Here is a 19,802-nt window from a genome sequence, read left to right as displayed (position 1 = left end):
TTCATTTGTGTCATAGTTTAGATTTCACACATAAGTGATGAGAGGGGAAATTTTTTAAGTCCCAATAATTCATCTTATTTTTAGTTTAAGTTTCAAGTGTTTAACACTAAGTACATCTTATGAATCATATTAAACCTTCTGTACTTGCTAGTCTCTTCAAATATCTAGGTTATTAAACATGTTTTTCAATTTTATAAAATAGAAAAATTTTAATTCTAGATGAACAATAAAAATGTTATTTCAAAAAGAGACTCCTTTCTCTTCTATATTCATTGCCAGGAAAATCTAACATGACATATACTGATTATGATTGAACAAAGTCGAACTTTTACATTTACTGGAAGAATCTGCCACAATATGATTAATTAGCAAAATACTTGTTTAGCTCCCTGTGTCCTAAATATCCTGGAACTCCCTGGTTTCCCTTAGTCTTTCTTCTGGAAACATGATTTACAACACAGTGGTTCAATAAACAAAAAAGTACATCCAGTTCCAAGTGATTGGCTCTGAAATTTACTTTGGACCAAGTTGATTCTCAGCCTAAACAGAGACTCACATCTCTCTTGCACAAAGTGTCTTTTCATACCCGCAGCAGTGCATGCTTGGTAGACTTGCTAGATGGGCACACTGCCCAAAGTAGAGCCCCTACTTTTCCGAAGCCCCCGGCCTGCTTCAGGAGCTCCAGGCTCCTACGCCAAGAACCAGCCCCTATGCCAAGAGTCAGCTGAAAGTGTTCAAACTAGCCAACAGTTACTCCCAGGGATGAGGAACTTGCAGCAAGGAGACTCCAGGTCGGAAGAGAAGCTGGGACAGGTGTCACTCAAAGAAAGACTAGGGGCAATGATGACGTGAGCTTCTGCTTGGCATACCTGCCCCTCTTGGCACACAGAGGTGCCCACCTCCAGGATGTGTACCCTTGAAAAAGGCCTGGAATTAGCAGCATTTGGACAAGGGAGAGGGTCTCAAGATCAAGGAAAAATAGCCCATGGCTTCCTGTGGTCCAGTTGGCTACAGCATCTGCCAAATCTGGTTCCCAACTTCCCCTAGGACTGTCCCTTTCCCCACCTCTAATCCTGTGGGAGTCCTCAGACAGACAGGGAATCATCACTGAGGCAAGGAAATACTTTGTGTTTGCTCAGACCTTCACCCTAACCCCATCCCATCTCCAGTGAGACCTGACTTCCTTTAAGGCCTCAGGGCTAACATCTCATCCTCTTTCAACCAGGCTTCCTGCCTGGCTGACTCAAGAGGTTTCCCTTTCCACTGATAATGTGTGCAGGGTTTTTTGTTATTTTTTTTCTTTTTTTTTCCTATTTTCAACATTTTGGCCCTTTTTCCTGTTTGAAATACTTGTAACAGTAAGTTTTTTGTTTTAAAACATAGATTTTATTATTATTATTCAGGTATGGTTTATTGTTGTTCAGTCATGTCCAACTCTTTGCAACCCCATGGACTGCAGCATGCCAGGCTTCCCTGTCCTTCACCATCTCCCAGAGTTTGCTCAAACTCATGTCCGTTGAGTCAGTGATGCCATCCAACTATCTCATCTTCTGTCATCCCCTTCTCCTCCTGACTTCAATCTTTCCCAGCATCAGGATCTTTTCTAATGAGTTGGCTCTTCGCATCAAGTGGCCAAAGTATTGGAGCTTCAGCTTCAGCAGCAGTCCTTCCAATGAATATTTGGGTATGGTAAGGCCAACAGATCAGAAGGCAGCTGCCACTAAAAAGAGTGTGTTACAGATCCCTGAAGAAGGGGGCACACCACGCCAAGTGGGAAGAAGGTGACCACATGAGAAAGCTCCCAGAGGTCAGGGGACAGAAAGAGTGGGGGAAAGCATGAGCAAATGGCTTTATTGTGGTTTCTGTGGGAAGAACAGTGAAGCAGGGTGAGCAGGGTTAGCTAGTTTGAACACCTCCAGCTGGCTCTTGGCATAGGGGCTGGTTTCTGGTTGTCTACTACCTGGCTCTGGAGCAATTAGGGCAGGTAGACAGACACCCAGAGTGTGAGAGCCCCTTAAAGGAGGTGGTTGAGGTATGACTGACTTGGTTGGTTTCCATAGAAAAGGCTCACTCACAGGTTAGTTTACTATTACAGGTTACTTTACTGATCTCTAAGAATTGGCTACCTCTGGAAAAAGCAGTCCCTCCAGGGTCACAGAGTCCCCAGAATGTGAAAGCATCAAAAACACAGATACAGAACAGAATAATGCAATTAACACAACTTCTGAGGCACCCTTGGAATGACTCAGGCCTCCTGCTGCTATCAAATGAGCCAGACTGTATGAGGCCCTTGCCAGTGGATGTTGGAGCCTTGCTTGGCTTGCTTTGTCATGTTAAAATCCCTGGAATCTCGCTTCTTTGACCTAACTGTCTCTAGTCTCAGTCAACCCAGCAGTCCATTCTTCCCTCTCTGCAGAGTGGTCAAGAATCTAGTGACCTCTCCATGGCAGGTTCTGCTATGTTCTAGAGTTCTCATCAGATAAGTACAAGTGCCTCCTTTTTTCTCAACTTTTACACATTTTTGCCCCCAGCCTGCCTCTCCACAATCACAACCCAGACAGTACACTCTCTAACTCCTCCACCTCCTGCTTGTATCCATCCCAGGGAAACCTTCACTCCCCAGTGTGTTCCATTCACTATTCACACTCCTCTTTCCCTGGCCTGCTCCCTACCTCAAGTAACAAACCTGTTCCTGGACACCACAGAGTGCTGGCCACACTGCTCGCACTGGTGCAGGGAGGATGAAAGAGCATGCCTACTGGGTCCTCACCTTCTCGGTCCCATCTCGCGTGAATCATCCCCAGGTGTGGCCCAACACCATTTTAACATTCCCCTTAGGATGGTGAAGCAGGGGATGGTGCACACACTTCTCCGTGGGCACCCATTACTTGATGTGAAATTATTTCATCCAGACCCGGGGGGAGAAGGATCTTTAAAGCTGTGAGGATTCCCTTCCCTGATGCTTATTTTGAACATAACTGGCACTACAAACAGCTCTCAGTTCTCACGGCCCCAGGGATGCCCTCTGACCTGAAGACACAGACACAGCATTCAGAATTGTCTCCCCACTTGGGCTAAATCTCAAGCTCATGCAACTCAGAGACTAGGGCATGTCCCCTCTTGGCTCTTATTTTTTAATTGGCATCATTATTCATGGTCCTTCATTCATCCATAAAGAATAAATCTGTTGGGTTCCTAAAAAAATTCCCCTGGGAATTTTTGATTAGCACTGAACTGAATTTATATATTAACCCAAGGAGAACTGACATCTTTACTAACATCCTCTCCATGAACATGACATTCCCACATCTCCACTTTTTATCCCTTAACAAACTTAAATTTGTTCTATAAATATTGGTGTATTTTTAAAGCTTTTTGCCTAGATAGTTAATGCTTTGATGCTATTTTGTGTTGTATTTTTTAGCTGTTAAAAATTAGTGTAGAGAAATACAATTGATTTTTTTATGTGAAACATGGCAATCTCACTGAATTCTCTGAAAGGTTTTGTTATGCACACGTGTTCAGTCATATTCAAGTCTTTGCAACCCCATGGACTGTGGCCCACCAGCCTCCTCTGTCCACTTTATGCTGATGGATTTTCTATGTAAAAGGTTGTATCATCTTGAAATAATGATGGTTTCATTTCTTCTCTTTCATTTCTTACCCTCCTCCTGTTTCTTGTCTTAGCAATGGGTCCTCCAGGAGAATGTGAAATTAGTTGATCTGAAGAGGAATCCATGTCTTATCCTTGGCCTTCTTGAGAATGCACCTGAAGGTTTTTTTTTTACACATAATATTTGCTGTAGAGCAATGATTCTCAAACTGTTTGGCCTTAAGGTCCCATCATACTCTTAAAAATTATTGAAGACCTCAAAGAACTTTTATTTATGGAAACTCTATCAGGATTTATCACACTAGAATGAAAAAAATGTTAAAGAATATTGAAACACAATAATATATCATTCATGATATTATGAAGTTTTATGAAAACTTCATAAAAAGTTAATTTATGAAAAACTATTTGCAGAGTGTCTAATAAATGGTCAAATAAGTAAAGATAATAATAAATCCATTATGTTAACATAAATAATATATTTTAATGAAAACAATCTTTTTCCAAAACAAAAAAATGATAACAAATATAGTAAGTTTACATTAAAAATTAAAAAAAAATCTGACTTAATCAAAGATATCTGGGTTCTCACATCTGACCCTGCACTCAATCTGTCATAATACATTATTTGGATTGAAGTATGAACCCAAGTAAGGTGAAAAAAATTCAACCTTACACAGAAACATAGATGGAAAAGGGCAGAGCATTTTAACAGAGTTTTAAGATAATTCAAGCTATTCTTTGATATGATACCAAAACTTGACAAGTGGTAGTTTCTTAAAGGTCAGTTGAATGCAGAAATCTAAAAGTGTATCAATAAACATTTCACACCCAGTACATTCATGAGAAAATGAGAATGAAAAAGGAAAAGATTATTACTGTTGAATATTATTGTGAAAATAGTTCTGATATCATAGACTCCCCCTGAAAGGGTCGTAAGAGATCCTCAGGTTTGCAGAGAAAACACTGTGACAACTGCTGCTATAGATTATTGACTTAACCTTTATCAAGTTGAAAAGGTTCTCTTATTTTATTATACTTAAAAAAAATCATTAGTAAGTGTTGACTGTTATGAAACGCATGGCTGAGAGACTGAGAGGGCTTTCTGTGCCCTGGAACTGACAGCTCAGCACTGGTGCACGGAGCAGTGGAAGGAGCTCAGGGCACCCATGAGGTTCCCTGGGGCTGGTCTGTCGGTTTTGAAGCTCAAGGGCTTTGGACATGAGCTCAAAGGATTTAGTTTCTAGCAGGGACCATCCTGAGGAAATGACCAGGAAAGCAAGGTGCAGGCTGGAGGCGTCATCCCTAACCACACACCTTCCAGCAGCCTGGAGGCCGCCATCTTGGAGCGCTGCAGCCCAGGGTCCCTGCCTCAGTCTCTCCACTGCTGACAGGACAGCCGTCTTCCCCATAGTGGTCACCAGGCAGATCAGGCCTCCATCATTTCCTCAGGCTTGCACAACCAGGGAAATGACCTGTGGATGAGGACAGCCATTGGTGTCCGGTAAGTCACCCTTTGCAGATATGTAGGAGAAATGACCTGCAGGGACTCTCCCCGGGCGCCAGACCAGCTGTTCTCCTCACCCCTGTCCCTCCCAGGGATGGCTCAGAATAAATACAGCCACCTCTCCGCAGCAGGCACGGACCAGTGCTCTCCTCCACTGGGGATCAGGTGAGGAACCACTTCAAGGAGCCATTTCTTTGAAAACTCTTACTTTAAAACATAATTTTTCTGATTTCTCTTTCCCCTATATATGGTCAGTCCTGGCAGACTGGTTCATGGGAAATGCTTTTTGATTAACAAAAGGCTGCTTTAGTAAGACACAGCTTGGACCCAACGGTCCTCTTCTTCCATCAAAGCTATCTGGTTGACCTCTTAGACAGTCTTGGGTTCAGGGCTGGTGGATTCAGAATTGAGGGTGTGAGGCTGCGAGTAAGGTCCTACTGCAGTGTGCCTAGTAGGACCACTGAGAGTCTAGTAGAGATGAACAGCCAGGCTCTCCTCGACATACAAACCCCAGGCAGAGGGGGTGCGAGGCTTGTCCGTGTCTCCCTGACCCTCTCCTCTCCTTTCAGCACAATGAAGCTCTTCACAGGCCTCATTCTCTGCTCCTTGGTGCTGGGAGTCCACAGCCAGTGGATGTCCTTCCTTGGTGAGGCTTATGAAGGTAAGGCCAATGGAGGGGCAATGGCATTCTTGGGCCTCTAGGCTTCACCCTAAACACCCCTGAGGGTTGGAGCTGCGGTCCTAGGAGGTGTTCCCATATGTGGTAGAATGTGCCAGGTGTTGGGGGAGTTTTTTTCAGAGAGTTTGAAAAGCACAGGATTTATGTCCATCAGGTACTAGAGAAAGAACGCGCATCATTTCCAGCTGAAATAGCAGTTTGAGTGGAAGGCACAAAAGAATTCTGAAATGGAACGAACTTTCCCTCAGACCAATTGCACGAAGTAGGGTGAAAGCGGTCCATCTGTTCTCCTCTCCTGTCTTTCCATCCCTGCCCCTCCCTCCCTCCCTTCCTCTCTTCCTTCCTTCCATTTCCTAGTTGGACAATTCAGAGACCTTCAGAACACCTTGTCGGTCCTTCCTATACTCAGTGACACCGTCCCTGCTTTAGTCTATTTCCTACCCTTTCCTAGCTGTTAAACTTACAAAAAATAAAGGTGTGTGTATGTGTGGGATGGGGGGGGGCACCTAATATCATATGAAAGCCTCCACCAGGAACTCAGCCCTTTCACACAAATCAAGTGACCCACTCTCTTGCTCTGCCCAGGGCTGGGGAGTTTTCCAGGACACTAGCAGCACTAACTGGGCCAGTTCCACGAAGACAGGGGCAGTTCTGGTCAAGCTGGGACAGTTGGTCACCTACTTACCTGCAGAAAACCTCCTTGAGGGGGCATCTTCCTCCACCAAAAGGGGAGAAAACCGAGGCTTAGAGCATCCGAGTCCATCGCCCAGGGACTGAGTGCCCGTCAGCAGGTGGCAGGACAGAGGTGGGAACCCAGCTGTGTTTGAGGCCAAGGCTCTCACCGAGTAGACTTCTCCCAGCACCACTTCCTCAAGCTGGGGGCTGAGCAATCTTGGCTGCAGTTTGGAGTCACCTGGGGGGCCATGAAAACTATTGCTGCCTGAGACCAGCCCAGAGATGGGGAGGTGATTGGCTTGGGCTGTGAGGGCTCAGGGGACTTTCAGTGTCTCCCCAGATGATTGGAAAGTGCAGCCAGGCTGAGGAAAAGACCCACTGCCTCAAGCAGCCCACATCATCAGTACCGTCCACTGGAGAGTTCTCAGGATTCCGTTCACTCACCTAACAGGCAGGGGAATCAAGTCACAGTTGATCCTTTCTTGAGGCAGAAACACATTTCTTAGGTGTCAGAGCAGAGGAGCTGTATGTCTGCCCCTTTCTCAGAATCTGTCTCGCATGTCACCTCCTCACTCACCCACGTGCCCTGGAGCTTATCCTATGCAGCTTTGTCTACAACAGTGGTTCTGGACCCAGGGCAACTTTGTGTCCTGGGGACGTTTGGTGATGTTTGGGTGCATTTTCGGTTGTCACACTGGGGAATAGTTTGAGAGGTCAAGGATGCTGTTAGACATGTTATAATATCCAGGACAGCCCTGAACAGCAACAATGTACCTGGTCTCAAATTTCAATAGAATGCTGTTGAGGAATCCTGTCCTGTAATAACTCTCTCTGTCCTTAAACATATCAGGTAGAGCCCTCATTGACATGCAGCAGAGACAGCATCACAGGGGTCAGACAAACAGGTCCCACAACTGTAGCCCCTCCCCTACCCCACCCCAATGACTCTCATTCCAGTACCAGGAGCAGGCAACTGGGCATAAGGAATGCTCTTCTCACCCTACGGCATCCGTGGTGCTATGACCACAGGCTGAAACCGAGTTGGTGGAAGATGTTTCATTCCTTGATTCTTCTGTAAGCTGTGTTACCGTTTTCTCTCCCCTGATAATCCTTACTCCACGTGCTTTGCTTTCCAGGGGCTAAAGACATGTGGAGAGCCTACTCTGACATGAGAGAAGCCAACTACAAGGGTGCAGACAAATACTTCCACGCCCGCGGAAACTATGACGCTGCCCAAAGAGGACCGGGGGGTGCCTGGGCTGCTAAAGTGATCAGGTACCAAGGTCCCTGGGGATGCAGGGACGGGTGAGCAGAGCTTGGCTGCTTAGGACAACCTGGAGAGGCTAAGCCTTGGAGAACTTTCCAGTAAGGCTGTGGGCCCTCCTACTATTAAATACCCTCCAGTGCCCAGTGTGAGGTCTGAGGGGCTGAAGAGCAGAGCAAGGCTGGTGAGACCGGCGACTCTCCACCCTCCCTCTATGGGTGCTGTTCACCCAACATACAGGGGATTGTGCTGAGGTGGTAGTGCCTGGGGACCTCAGGGTTGTAGCCCCTCTTTCCTTGGCTCCTCTCAGAGTCATTGATCCCTTGGAAAGAGGAGAGATGGGAGGGGTGAGGCTGTGGCTCATAGTCCTGGATTAATCCCCTCCCTGCCCTCCTCCTTTCCAGTGATGCCAGAGAAAATATTCAGAGATTCACAGACCCTCTGTTTAAGGGTACGACCAGTGGCCAGGGTCAGGAGGACTCGAGGGCCGACCAGGCTGCCAACGAATGGGGCCGGAGCGGCAAAGACCCCAACCACTTCAGACCTGCTGGCCTGCCTGACAAGTACTGAGCTGCCTCTCCCTCTGCTCAGGAGATGGGGATGTGAGTCCCCAAGGGCAGGGACGCTGACCTAGAGAGTTCTCTGTCCTCAGAAGGCAGCAGATCTAATAAATGCTCAAGAGATGGAATACTGAGACTGTGTGTCATTCTTGGTATAAGGACATCCTGTTAGTTCCAGGACTGATGGCCGGACACCAACATGAAGGCTGAGCTTGTGCCTTCAGACGTGTGTTTGGTTCTGGCACACAATCTCAGCATCATTCAGGACAGACGCCCTCTCCAGCCTTCCCTAATCAGACCCGCTCCCTCTCCAGGCCCCTCTGGTGACACGGGGGCCATTTCCAGGCCATTCTCAGTCAGGCCTTCTCACTCCCTGCAGTTGTGTCCTGTCCCCTTCACTGTCATGGGGTCTAGTCCCCTGGCCTGTCCTCGGTGCTCTCTGTGTGGGGCATGGACACAGCCCTAGGAGGAGTGGACAGTGGAATCCTGCTCCAGAAACTGCCACCTTGATCTCCTGTTCATTTCTCAGCAGCTCTTAGAAACCCATCTATGAACCAGCTTCTTTCTGTGCCATTCGGAACTCCCTCCAGCACTGTTTCCTGCTAGTTTATATTTTCTGGTCTTATTTGAAGCCTAAATGAAGACATCGAGCCTCCTCGCTTGTGAATGTTTCCTCATAGCTTCTTATTTTAACTAGCTTACTTGCAGAAATATTAGTGGGCAGAGAGCAGGACAGAGAGTCTACTTCTGTAAGTGAGTGTCCAGAAACCAGTTAGTGATTTATAAGGGGAAATTTTCAAACAAGGTATTATTAACTGGTTGTAGGATTAACTACTAAGAGATTAAGAAATACAGAAAGCTGAGGTTTTGATCTTGTTGGGAAGCCTGTAGCCCATGGGAAGGCTGATAAAGATTGCTGGTGTCCCAATCCAAAGCTGACAAGTAAGATGTCCCCCCTGTACCCATGAAGCTTGGTATGGAACCACTCAGGGGTGCAGTTGAACTCACTGGGCATGCAGCTGCGGTTTCCTGTGAACTCACCTTAAGGCAGCACACATGGGGCAGGGTTAGAAGGCCTCTGAGCTCCCTGGAAGCCAGCCGTGGAAAGGGCAGTGCTTCGGACTGAATGTGTCCCCCCTCCCCAATTTCTATGTTGAAGCCCAACTCCTAATGGAGCTGTTCAGATCAAAGAAGTAAATAAGGTTAAATGAGGTCATAAGTGTGGAAGCCTGGGCTGGAAGGATTAGGATCCTTATAATGTTAGAGACGTCAGAGAGCTAGCTTTCTCTTTCTCCTGTAAAGACACAACAAGATGGTGTCCATCCACTGACCAAGAAGAGAGCTCCCACCAGGGACCAAGTTGGTTTGCAATTTGGTCCTGGACTTTCCAGCCTGCAGATGTGTGAGGAATGAAGTTCTCTGGTTGAAGCCACCTAGTCTGTGGTATTAATGTATTGTTAGGGAGACAGAATGTTGCTGAACACCTTGGGAATCCAGCTGTGAGGCCACAGCAATTGCTGGGAAACTTCAGTGGCTGGGAATAACATAAAACTCCAGAGTGCCAGTGGGTGTCCTGTGCGTGAGGAGCTGGATGGAAGGAAGGACACGGGACCTGGAAGAGATGGCGGTAAATCCTACTTGTCCCTCCAGAGCCCTCTACTGACAGATTAACATCAGGCCCAGTTGGCATGGGAGAAATGTTGCCTCAAACTGGAAACAATCCAAATGCCCATCAAATGAAGAGTGGGTAAACAAACTGTGACATGTCTGTACAATGGACTTCTATTCAGCAATAAAGGGGACAGAATAAACACGACTGTTTCTCAAATTATATTGAGAAGAAGACTTCCACAAGAGTGTATACTTTATACGAAGTTCATGAACAGGTTAAAAAAACTGATATTTAATGATAAAGAAGAGTAGTTGCCTCTGGAGGCAGAGGGGATAGCCTGGGAGGGGCTGAGAGGGAGTTTCTGAAATGATGGAAACCTTCAAAATCTCTTGAGGATGTGGGTTACATAGGTGATTGATTTGCCAAACTCATTGACAGGTGAATTAAGACGTGTGAAATTCATTGTATGGAAGTTGTACTTTTCTCTCAGTCCATTCAATCTGCTATAACAAAATATCATTAATCGAGTGCCTTATAATCAACAGAAATTTATTCCTCACAGTTCATGAGGATGTGAAGGCCAAGATCAAGGTGCTAGAAGGTTGTGTCTGGTGAGACTCTACTTCCTTGTTCATAGATGGCCGTCTTATTCCTGTCTTCTCATGTGGCAGGAAGGCAAGGGAGCTCTCTGGGGTCTGTATTATAAGGGCACTAATCCCACTCATTAAGGCTCCACTCTCGTGACCTAATCACCTCCCAAACTCTCTACCTTCAAATACCATCACATTAGGAATTAGGGTTAAACCTATGGGTTTTAGGGGGACAGAAACTATAGCAACAACTTAAACATAACAATTATTAAATAGAAAATGCATCCCCAGTAAATAAATGTCATATATTATAATAATTAAAAATGCGGATGTATAACTAAATTAGTAAAATATATATTGTGAAGCATTTAGGAATATAAAAGTAAATCTTATATGGCCTTGCCCTAAAGGGACATGTCGTCTATCTATAATCAGTGGAAAATTGCAATGAGGGAGGAGAGGGAGCATCCCGTCAAAGTAGGTTAAAGGCACAGAGCAGGCAGAAGTCTTGTACTTGGGGCTTTAAGAGGGCAAGGAAAGGAAACTGCATGAACTTTTTCATGAAGCATACATTCTGTAGTTGATTTTTCTGATGAAATCAGTAAAGTAATAAACTTAAAGATAAGTGATCTAAATCTGTTAAATAGAGATTTATCACAGGCTTGAACTAAAAATTCACTGACTTATTTATTTACTAAATCCTTTATTCAATAATTATTTAACAAATATTTGCTGTGTTTACTCTATGACAGGCCCTGGGTGAAGCTAGAATATTTCTTGTCAAAATTAGGGATGATTCCCTTTTTGGGGAGTAGATTGAATTTTGAGCTTCCCTGGTAGCTCAGGGGTTAAAGCGTCTCCCTGTGAAGTGAGAGACCCGGGTTCGATCCCTGGGTTGGGAAGATCCCCTGGAAAAGGAAATGGCCACCCACTCCAGTACTCTTGCCTGGAAAATCCCATGGACAGAGGAGCCTGGTGGGCTACAGTCCATGGGGCCGTAAAGAGTCGGACACGACTGAGCGACTTCACTTTCACTTTTACTTTCAGACTGAATTTTAATTCTTTTAGTTGTTTTGAGATGGAAATTGTGGGACATTTAAGGAAAGAGTTGTCAGAAACATTTAAATTTGTCCTTTTGGTTGAATGCAGTGGCCAAACGTATTTACACTTTTCCTGTACTGCTTTCCACCTTCTGCTTGAAGTGGATTTCTTCAAAAGTGGAAGCAGTCCTGGACCCCAGAATTGGCAAAGTTCCCCTGCGGATGGGGGGAAGGCCCCTGGATAAGGTAATCCTTCAGACACTGCACTTGGTTTAACAGGCATTGTCCCACTTAATCATTATCAGGATGATTGCTGTCTTAAGAAAATTGACCACACTGATAGGGCCAAAGTTGGTATACAAACCACGTCTCTATGACCTCAAAGCAGAGTCTATCCTCTGCCCTGTGATTATATCATCAACAGGCCTTGTGAGCAAAAGTCATGGAAGGGGACAACACCCATGTAAGAAGACTGTGATGACCCAGACCATTCTGAAATACAGATTGCAGTTACCCCTGTAGGCAAAGGTGAGGTGCAAAGGTTAGATGGAATAGTTGGTAGGAGAAGGTATATGTTCACAGCAACAGCAGCCATGTGACCAGTTGGAAAGGATTGTCTATTGTGAGTATTTCTGTAATGTGAATGTTTATATACATATATATTTCACAAATATTTTTCTTCTTCTCATCTATTCCTTTATCATCATACAGAATATGTACTGCTGCTGCTGCTGCTGCTAAGTGGCTTCAGTCGTGTCTGACCCTGTGCGACCCCATAGACGGCAGCCCACCAGGCTCCCCCATCCCTGGGATTCTCCAGGCAAGAACACTGGAGTGGGTTGCCATTTCCTTCTCCAATGCATGAAAGTGAAAAGTGAAAGTGAAGTTGCTCAGTCGTGTCCGACCCTCAGCGATCCCATGGACTGCAGCCTACCAGGCTCCTCTGTCCATGTACTAACAACAGTTAACTGTATAGCTCAGTGTTTAAGTTATAGGATTTCAAAAAGGGAGAATAACTCACTAGAAAAAGAATAAGCATAATATATTAGAAAAGCAAAAAGAGACTTTATCCTCTTTGTGGAAAAAGGTTGGTATGTTTCAGATGTATATGGAATAAGTACATCATGTACGGGAAGCTTGACTTTGCTATTGTCTTTATTCGGAATTAGCTATGGGTTAGGGAGGTGGTTACTGATGCTGAGTTGACAGGGAGTGGACTGTGATGGGTCTGAAGTTGATGTGTCAGTTTGGTTAGGCTAAATAATGTTTCCCACAACTCCTTTCTCTTTATGCTTCTACGTAAAGTGGGCATCAAGAGCCAGTTTGCACAAGATGCGGCGGTTGGAAAGGAAGCAGCAGTCCTGCTGTGTCTATGTGTGGAAGGTCGGTGCTGGGGGACCAGGACGTTCATGAGCGTTGTGGCTTCTCTCTCGGTTCATCTCATTGGCACAAGGCAGCTGCTCGGCCTACAGCTGCTCCACCTTCCCCTGACACTCCTGCGGCTTCTCTGACTCCTGGACCAGGTGGTGGTCAGCTCCATAGGAAGGGAGCCAACCTCTGCAGACCAGCAAAACCGCAGGTGCTGAGAGAGACTGACACAAGTTCTGGCTGGTTCTCATGGGCTTTATGTCACGCTCCTGAGTTCTGGCTTGTCCTGTGGGCTTCAAGCTCTAGCATCAGACAAACAGGCAACAGCCTTACAGAGACAGTCTAACCAGAACCTACAACTGTGTCCGATCAAATATATGTACATATTTACACAGTGATACAGAGAATCTTCTGTAAGTACTACTTCTCTGACTGAACCCTGGTTAATACCGAATCGCTACATGGAACTACTGACACTGCCCTGGTTTCCTGAGGAAGGCTCCCTCCGCTTTTCTTCACCTCAGCTGTGTCGTCCAAAACCCTCAGAAAAGCCAACTTGAGGGCCAGCCGCCCCTGCCTCTGATGCTTAAAGGAGTCAACAAAAAAGCAAATGATAGAGCTGGCACTGCTATAAACAGGACCATCCCTGTCTTAAAATAATGTAAGAACATGTTGAAATCCTCCTGAAATTGGTACAGCAGAAAACTTTGGATGCCAAAATGCAGGCTGCTGAGGAGGAAGACCAGCACTCTGAGTAGGATGACCACGCACAGCCTGGTCAGCTGCAGCTGCTGGGACTCACAGAGGATTCTGACCAGCAGGGCCAGGCTGGAGCTAGCAAGAACCACCAATAAGAAAATCAGTTACCCAGCAATGATGAAATCAAATACTGGACACCAATCAGTCAAAATCCCTAAAAGGAAGCCACAATATTTCTCTTCCAGAAGATTCAGCAGCAGACACAGGGCCCAGGGCTGGCACATTTGAGAGCTGATGTGTGTCTTGAGCACCAGCAGTGGTACCAGATGGGGCCCAGGATGGACAAGCAGCACTCAGGGCTAATGGTGCTGAGCAAGGTCAGGCCCTTGAGGTAGGCGAAGGTCAGCACAGCGGTGAAGCAGTTGGCGATGGAGCTGGAGACAGAGTGGAAGGAAGTGAGGAGTGTCTCCAGGAAATGTGCAGTCTGGAAGGTGAGGGAGAGGAAACCAGCCCTGCCTGGTTGAGGATGTAGAGGAGAAGGCTTTCCTGTGCACACAGAAGCCCAGGAGCCAGGGCACAATGGTGTTTCATGCCAGGACCAGGGCGGATATGAGGGCAGCAAGGTCAGGGTCGGGATCTGCATGTCTAGGGTTTGATGAAGGGCCTGGTCACTTCCATTCGTTGCTGTGGTTTTGGTCCCCTAGGCTGGGATGACTGGATCCAAGCTCAGAAACCCTACACTGTGCCCCTGGGAACACAAACAAGACGTGAGCACCTGCTGTGTGATCATTTACTCTCAAGGCCACCCTGCTAGGTGGGAGTGACTGTCCCTGTGTCACAGAGGAGAGAACCAGAGGTTTGCAGAGATTAAGGTACTTACTGAAATCTGTATAGCCATGGAAACCTGGAACTTGGATTCAAATCCAGTTCTCTCTGAGTCAAATGCCTGGGCTTTCTCTACTATAACACGAACCCTCCATTGACATGGGAGTGTTATGGAGCCCCACCTCCACCAGAACTCACTGCCCAGAGGTTATGCAAAGTCCCCAGAATTTCCTGAAGAGGACAGGTAAATGTCTGGGATAGAATCTGAGAGCCCAGGAGAGGGCCTTGGGTCAGATCATTACTTCTGTCCTGGGCCAGAAGTTTCCTCCCCGGTGCATGAAGTCAAGAGGACGTAGAGTGACTGCAGGCCACCCTCATGACTGAGAGAGGCCCATCCACTGGGGAGAAAGAAGACTGTGCTTTAGGGACATGAGACGTATGTGATCTCTTGCTAGGAGAGGTTCGAGGGTGGCCAGGCCAGGTGGGTCAGCAGTGGCTCAGTGTGTCAGCTCCATGAAGACAGGGGAGCTTTTTATATTCCCACAGTGTGTTCTCAATAAGTATTCATTCAGTGTGTGAATGAATAAATGAATGCTGCTGCTAGTGCTGCTAGGTCACTTCAGTCGTGTCCGACTCTGTGTGACCCCATAGATGGCAGCCCACCAGGCTCCCCCATCCCTGGGATCTCCAGGCAAGAGCATTGGAGTGGGTTGCCATTTCCTTCTCCAATGCAGGAAAGTGAAAAGTGAAAGTGAAGTCGCTCAGTCGTGTCCGACTCTCAGCAATCTCATGGACTGCAGCCCACCAGGCTCCCCGTCCCTGGGATCTCCAGGCAAGAACACTGGAGTGGGTTGCCATTTCCTTCTCCAGTGCAGGAAAGTGGAAAGTGAAAGTGAAGTCGCTCAGTCATGTCCTACTCTCAGCGATCTCATGGACTGCAGCCCACCAGGCTCCCCGTTGCCATTTCCTTCTCCAATGCAGGAAAGTGGAAAGTGGAAAGTGAAAGTGAATTTGCTCAGTCGTGTCTGACTCTTAGCGACCCCATGGACTTGCAGCCTACCAGGCTCCTCTGTCCATGGGATTTTCCAGGCAAGAGTACTGGAGTGGGGTGCCATTGCCTTTTCTGAATAAATGAATGGAGGAGCCCAATGAAGTTGAGGATTTGGAATATAAGTTAGTATAGATGTACAAATAAAGGCATTAGGACACACATTTGTAACATGATGAAGATCTCATTCCTGTGGAGAGCTGTGTGTGTTTAGAATGACATTCTGCCCAAATAACCTACATTGATCACTGAGGTGCCTTCGAAGTGAGGACTCTACAAGGCTTTGTTGAGCACCTAGAATCATTTCAGTGCATAATTTAGGGGTAGGATTTAGGGCTGAGCTGCATACAGTGGAGGAAGAGTAAATGAGGCAAGGTCAGAGGGCCACTAAAAAGAGGAATTTCAAGTTTGGCGATGTCTGGGGGGACTGGGAAGTGGGGTGCAGGGTATGAGCAGCAGAAACCCACTCCATTTTCTATCCTGGGGGATCACTGGGAGAGTTTGGTTTGCTGAGTGAGCTTTTGTGCAGGATGAGTCTGTGAGTCTATGAGGGGAAGTAAAAAAGCTGCAGGGCTTGGAATGTAGAGACGCTGCTGCAGAATTCACTCAGAGAAAGAGCACTAGCTCACCTCTGGGGGTGGGAGAGCTGATTGAGAGTTTATCAGGTATGGTCTCCTTTACTCCTCTGAAGAGCCCTATTGAGGTAAGAACTAATATTGTTCCCATTTTACAGAGGATGGAATGAAGCACAATAAAGACAAATGTTTTGCTCCTGGTCTCACACAGGGTGAATCTGAACCCAATAGGGCTCCTTAGGGTCTACAATTTTGATCAGCCCTCCAGACCCACCACTGCTGTGGTGCTGATTACATGTGGATGTGCGGAAAAGCAGAGCAGTGACTCCCAAAGTAAATCCATGGTGGCACTCAATATTGTGGCCTGAAAAAACCAAAACCAAAACTAAAAATGACTAATATAAGCAAACTCCAAAACACAGAGGTAGAGAAGCCCGTCAAACAGAGAACACAAGATGTGAGTGGAACTCATTTAGGAACAGACAGCAGAATGCAGAAGCCCTTTCTTGCTTCACAAAGGCTCTGGAATCCAGAGGACTCACAGGGGCAGGAGACCTCCAAGCGGGAAGAGGACATGTCCTCTGCTATGGCCCAGAGAGAAATCAAGGGCAGAATCATCCGTGTTTCCCTCTCTTAGAGAAGCAAGATCCCACAGCCCTGACACTGACCATGGAAGGATGTTGGTGGGGAACCAGAACCTAAGCCATCCCTGCTTAGGGCACTTAACGGTTTGTGAATCTATTTTCTTTGGTATGAGACATATACATGTATATAGTCCAAACTGGAAGCTCCATAAGGACTAAGTCTCTCCCGTTGTTGTTCACTATTGTATCCCTGGCATCTAGCATGTTCCTTAAAGATTGTCTGTTGTCATAGCCTCATTTCATAGAGGAAGAAGCTGAGACCTAAGGGGTCAAAGGATGTTCCTGGGATGTCACTGCAAAGAGCAGGCCCAACACCACCCCGTCTCCTGCAGCCCTGTCCTAGGCTTTCCTACTGTTCCCTGCTTCACCATTCATTATTTGTGAGGAGCGCCCGAGAAAAATCTTCATGTAAGGATTTTCTTCAAATACGCCCCCAATACCTGTTCTCCTCTTCTGTTACACACTCTCTGGCCAACTGCTCCTTCCTTGGTCCCTTTAAGCCTCGAGGTGGAAATGTTTCACGACTGCTTGCCTTAGGGGGCTTCTCCATGCATTGTCACTTTCCCTAACCCCTGCCTGTCTCTGCAATTAGCCCCCTCATGCAACACTCCTCAATTATTCCAGTTTGGGCTGTTTCCTCCTGGGACTCTGCCAGATCCACAACAGAAGAAAACTTTGAAAAGCCAGGAAACAATGGGATCTGGGTACCAGCAGTCCAGCTCCAGGAAGCAATGCCTGTGTGTGACCTTGTTCCCTAAATTAACATAAGAGGCAACATTCTCTCCAAGACAGCAGATCTGAATGGTTGGGATCAAGGGGAGAGTGGAGATGAATCAGAAGAGAGAAAGGTCCTGGTTGACCCCATTTGGATCTTCCACCATCGGAGCTGCCAGCGCGCAGAGATGCTAGTAGAGAGCTCCATGTCTCCTGCTTTTAGATGAAGGAAACACCATGACCCTCAGCATGTAGCATCGCAATGTGAAACTTAGAGCAAAACCCAGGACTGGCTTTGGAAATAAGACTGGTCTTGGGATACATCCTTATCTTTCTTCCATTCTTCTGGCCAGAGCGGGAGAGCTGACCTCCGCCTGTGCTGAAGGGGGAGAGCCTCTCAGGGACTGAGCGAAGCCAGAGGACTCATCTTTGTCCTCTAAACTGGAAGATGTGTTCAGGAGCTGGAGTGGAGACCAAGCAAGATTTTCAAGATGCTGGACAGACTTGTGATTTCCTGTAGAGGGCTTGTGAGCCATTCAGAGACCAGAGCTGTTTGAGATGTGATCCCTCATTGAGACCTTTCTCTGCATTTGCCCCACTTCCACTCACTTCATCCTGCCCCACCTGGTCCACTTTCCAGTGAGTCATTGCTGTTCTGGAACTTGTCATTGACAACTATGAGCCTGGGTAGCAATGTCAATCAATGTGAACATGCAAGGTGAGGATTTATAACTAGAGGATACAGTCTATCGTAGGATGATTGAAAGTTCACCATGGCCTGACCCCATTTTTTTGTTTTCTCTATCATAGCAGTAATGCATTGTTTCAGAATGATTGGGAAATGTATGCAAAGGGGAGTCTTCCCAAATCCCACTCTCTAGAGGCCACCATTTGTTGTACTTTCCATTCTTCTTACTACTTTCAAGTATCATTAACTTTGAATAGTTGAATTATATTGCTATTTTTAAATTTACCGATATTAACAACTGGATAATGAGGCTCCCTTTATGAAATGTGAAGAATGCAGCATACATAACATGTCTTTTTTCTTCCTCCAATTCACAATATTTGCTATTTTTTTAGACAAGATAGTCTGTGTGTCCAGTCTTTTCAGTCTTATGTCCTATGACTTCAATTCATCCTGTAGCCGTATTGAACTACTTATCATTTTTAAACATGTGATTTGAATTAGGAACTATTTCATACATTCAAATAAGTTCTTCCATGCATTCATTCAGCAAATATTTAGTAAGTACTTGTTGCGTCCCAGGCATTGTTTGAAACAGTGGATTTTTGGTGTGAAGAGCAATCAAAGTAAGATCCTGGCCTTTTGGAGCTTACACTCAAAGGCCTGGCTGAGCTCCCTCAGAATGTGAATAAAGGCTGAGAAGAGGTGAAGGTGAAGCAAAGGGTCTTCATCTGTTAGAAGTCTGGAGGAGGAGGAGCCAACAAAAACACTGAGGAGGAACAGCTTTTGTGGACGGAAGGAGACCAGGAGAGTGTGGCATTCCTGAATCCCAATGGACACAGTTATTGATCAGCCGTGTCAGATGCTCCCAAGTAGTGGAGAGAATGACCTTTGGATCAGCAGAATGGAATCCTTGCCAACCTCACCAAGGTGGCTGCAGTGAAGAGTGGTCCGAAGGACCAAGTGGAGTGGGTTTAAGAGAGAATATAGCTGTGGAATGGGACTCCTGGACACCCCAGACACCAGCTGAAACATCGCCACAGTCAAGGAGAGCACTGGGACAGGTGCATGAGCCACGAACATTGTTTAATCAATCAGCTGTGCTTCTGGATACAAAAATAAGTTTAAAAAATTATAGAAAGTAAATCCCAACTACTTCCTCTGAAAAGGAAGAATGATAAAGGCATTTAGTGCATTGAATAAAGCCTCAATAAATAGAATGAGACAGTACTGACCTAAACATAGAAAACTTGATTCTCACAACTCAGAATTAGACACAAGTGTATATGGTAATTTAGCTTTAAAAGTTGCCTGTCAAACTAATGGGTAAAACAGGGACTAGTCAACGGATGGGATTGAGACAACTGGGTGGCCATCTTGAAATTGAAAATATACTTTCCAAATGATGTTAGGTCAAGTTCCAAATGTACTAAATATTTTTAAATAAATAATAAAATATATAATTCATAGAGAACACACGGAAAAATTATTTTATAAATCAAAGCAGGGAAAGCCTCTCTAGCTATAGGACAAAATTCAGAAGAAACTAAAGAAAAGACTAAAAAAAAGACAAGAATATAAGGAAAATTTTGGTAAACATGAGCAACCATAATCAAAGGGTAAATAATAAGCTGGGAAAGTGTTTGTTACTCATAAAGTTCTAATTTTTTCTATATAAAAAAGTTCTTACAAATTGATAAA

General features: G+C 45.8%; 2 protein-coding genes across 2 annotated transcripts; one reads left to right on the top strand and one right to left on the bottom strand.

Annotated features, from left to right (window-relative positions):
* Window positions 1-5,133: 5,133 nt before the first annotated feature.
* On the top strand, window positions 5,134-8,426 carry LOC147342401 (serum amyloid A protein-like). Its single transcript, XM_086385109.1, has 4 exons — window positions 5,134-5,285; window positions 5,690-5,781; window positions 7,611-7,749; window positions 8,143-8,426. The coding sequence occupies exons 1-4, from the start codon at window positions 5,149-5,151 to the stop codon at window positions 8,306-8,308; spliced, it is 534 nt and encodes a 177-aa protein (XP_086241235.1). The 5' UTR covers window positions 5,134-5,148; the 3' UTR covers window positions 8,309-8,426.
* A 4,580-nt stretch (window positions 8,427-13,006) lies between these two features.
* Window positions 13,007-18,061, bottom strand: LOC147342400 (mas-related G protein-coupled receptor member X2-like). The gene is made up of 5 exons (XM_086384135.1): window positions 18,023-18,061; window positions 13,931-14,091; window positions 13,550-13,742; window positions 13,428-13,493; window positions 13,007-13,210 (listed from the first exon to the last, which is right to left on the bottom strand). Exons 1-5 carry the CDS (start codon window positions 18,059-18,061, stop codon window positions 13,007-13,009), a joined length of 663 nt encoding a protein of 220 aa, XP_086240261.1.
* Between the last annotated feature and the right edge of the window lie 1,741 nt (window positions 18,062-19,802).

Source organism: Bos grunniens, chromosome 29 (genome assembly GCF_055505025.1).
Source record: "Bos grunniens cultivar Pamir isolate PY7600 chromosome 29, Bosgru_T2T1.0, whole genome shotgun sequence".
NCBI classification, from domain to species: domain Eukaryota; kingdom Metazoa; phylum Chordata; class Mammalia; order Artiodactyla; family Bovidae; genus Bos; species Bos grunniens.
The sequence above is the reverse complement of the archived record's forward strand: the minus strand, read 5'-3'. Positions and strand labels throughout refer to the sequence as shown.